This window comes from Mus caroli, chromosome 16 (genome assembly GCF_900094665.2).
Source record: "Mus caroli chromosome 16, CAROLI_EIJ_v1.1, whole genome shotgun sequence".
In the NCBI taxonomy this organism is placed as follows: Eukaryota; Metazoa; Chordata; class Mammalia; order Rodentia; family Muridae; genus Mus; species Mus caroli.
This window is the reverse complement of record NC_034585.1, coordinates 83,731,617-83,733,960: the sequence shown is the minus strand read 5'-3', so window position 1 is coordinate 83,733,960 and position 2,344 is coordinate 83,731,617. Positions and strand designations below refer to the sequence as shown.

The 2,344-nt window shown below is 38.2% G+C and overlaps 1 protein-coding gene across 1 annotated transcript; it reads right to left on the bottom strand.

Annotated features, from left to right (window-relative positions):
• Positions 1-430: 430 nt before the first annotated feature.
• On the bottom strand, positions 431-589 carry LOC110311184 (keratin-associated protein 20-2-like). The gene has a single exon (XM_021184429.1). It carries the CDS (start codon positions 587-589, stop codon positions 431-433), a length of 159 nt encoding a protein of 52 aa, XP_021040088.1.
• Between the last annotated feature and the right edge of the window lie 1,755 nt (positions 590-2,344).

Here is a 2,344-nt window from a genome sequence, read left to right as displayed (position 1 = left end):
TATGTTAGCTGGTTCCCCTCCCTTCTCTCTTTCTCAGTTTCAGTGACTCAATTTTTTTCCTCTGGTCCATTCTCTTTCTTTTTAACGCACACAAACACTGCTGATTTCACATGTAGAATGTACACAAAAGTCATTTAAAACATTATATACAACATAGAAATGTTTATTTAAGCATGCACTACCATTTTCACATTTGTTCATTTTTAACAAGAATTAATGAGAAAATAAAGGAGAGGTATATTTAAAAAATATACCATTAGAAGAAATTCAAAGACATTAATTAATTATGATTTCACATGTTAATGTGAATTATGGTTTTCATATTATCTTGGGTGAGTTTTCCCATCAGTAAACATGTAAGAGCAATGGGAATGTCATACTTGGTAGGCGTTGGATGAGTCTAAACAGGGTAAGTGGATCTTGAAGGGGCTCAGTAGAATCCATAGGACCAGTATCTGCCACAGCAACATGGGCGGCAGCAGCCATATCCAAATCTGCCATAGCCATAACCTAGGCCTCCATAGCTACAGCCATAACCACAGCCATAGCCATAGCCAAGACCTCTGTAGTAGCTTCCATAGTAGCACATGGTGACAAGAGTAGAAGGTTAGTTGACAAGTAGAAGATTTTCTATGGCTTAAGTGACATCTCTGCAAGCAAAGGGCCTTTTATATATAAGGAGAGGAGGGTGGGGCAAACCACAAGTATTGCACACTCGTAATTTAAAATAACTCCCACAAGAAAATTTCTGTAATGTCTTGTTTACCTAGTAGAGGGGAGCTGCCTGGGAGATTGTGTTGCTATTTCATAAAGCACCCAAGGTCAAATCATGTGACTATTTGAGACATTTTCCAGGTATTTTGAATACCAATTACTTAGCTTTATCATTTTTTCCCTCCACCATCAAAAACAATGCATTTTCAAGCCCAAGAAACTACATTTCCTGAGAGGAATCTTAAAGCAAACTATTTCATGAAATGTCATGAATGGGAGTCTAAAGATGTATGAAGCTTTAGACATTCCAGTGCATGTTGTCTTCACCATTAAAATGTGACTTTGTTTATTAGATTTACATTACTGAGACAAAACACCCGTGATCATAACTTAAATTAGGAAAACGTAATTTTAATTTATATTTTCATAGGTTTCAGTCTATAGTCAGCTCCATGCATAGCTGTGGGATGGCATAAAGGCGGAACAGTGTCAGGAGGGTGTGGAGGGCCATCATTGCTTCCTTCATGGCCACTGAGCCATGGAAAGCATAAGAGGAAGCAGCTTGTGGACAAGATAATTTCACATGTGCAATACAAGTCACCCAGTTCTTCCTACCATGGCCCACATCCTTGCAGCTCATCAAGTAAAGAGAATCAGTGGATTAAGACATTGTTGAGCCTTCAAGTTTCTATCACTTTCCAAAAGCCCATAAGCTTGAAACCAAGCTGTGAGCCCACCGCCTTTGGGATATATTTCAAAACCATAATGTTCTACCGGTGGGCCTCAAAGGCTCATGACCATTTCATAATTCAAAATAAATTTAGTCACTCACCTAATTTCACCAAATTCTTAACCGTTACAGCACTGCTAAATATTCAAAATCTACTCTCCACTGAGACTGCTCTGCTTTGAGTCTGACTGTCCCCTGAATAATCCTCATGTATTAAATAATTGGTTTCTAGTTGTTTGGGAGTATGTCAAGCCTTTTGATATTGTAATATGATGTTGCCATCTACAAAGTCTGTATTTGAGACTTAAGCAATCAAATTATGAAAATGTTGCTAAAATTTTATTTAAAAATTGTAATCAAACCTGTGATAGTGTTTGGGATTCATTAATAGCTACCTTGGCTTTATTCTAAGCACTAATGGGCTTAGAGGCTCCCAGTTCATCAGTTGGCTAATCTGATGGCAAATTTTTAGTTAGAGTGAGAGAACATACTCCCTGTTTGGAGGAAGTAAGCCACTGAATATGCTCATGTAGAGTGTGCATCCTTGATCCCCTGCTCTCTCTGTTTCCCAGCTGTCAGGGGACAAGCAGCTCTGTTCCCCTACACCCCACCTATGATGATGCCCTGGTTCATCATAGGACCACAGCAATCATGACAACAACCTATGGGTTGAAAATTCTGCTACAACAAAGAAGTGTTTCGTCTTTAAAGTTGTTTTCTAGGATCATGTAAATAAAAGATGACTATCAAAGAATTTCAAGGCAATCTCTTAATTTTGGGGTCCTTAAAAATTCATAAAGCTGGATACAATATATTTTTGTGGCAGGTGTAAGGTAAACAGACAAAGGAAATAGGTGAGCTGGGACAAAAGCCAGCCTACAAAAATCATGGGAAATATTA

What these genes read in the sequence shown, in the direction of transcription:
- LOC110311184 (XM_021184429.1), bottom strand. Translation starts at nt 589, where the DNA reads ATGTGCTACTATGGAAGCTACTACAGAGGTCTTGGCTATGGCTATGGC.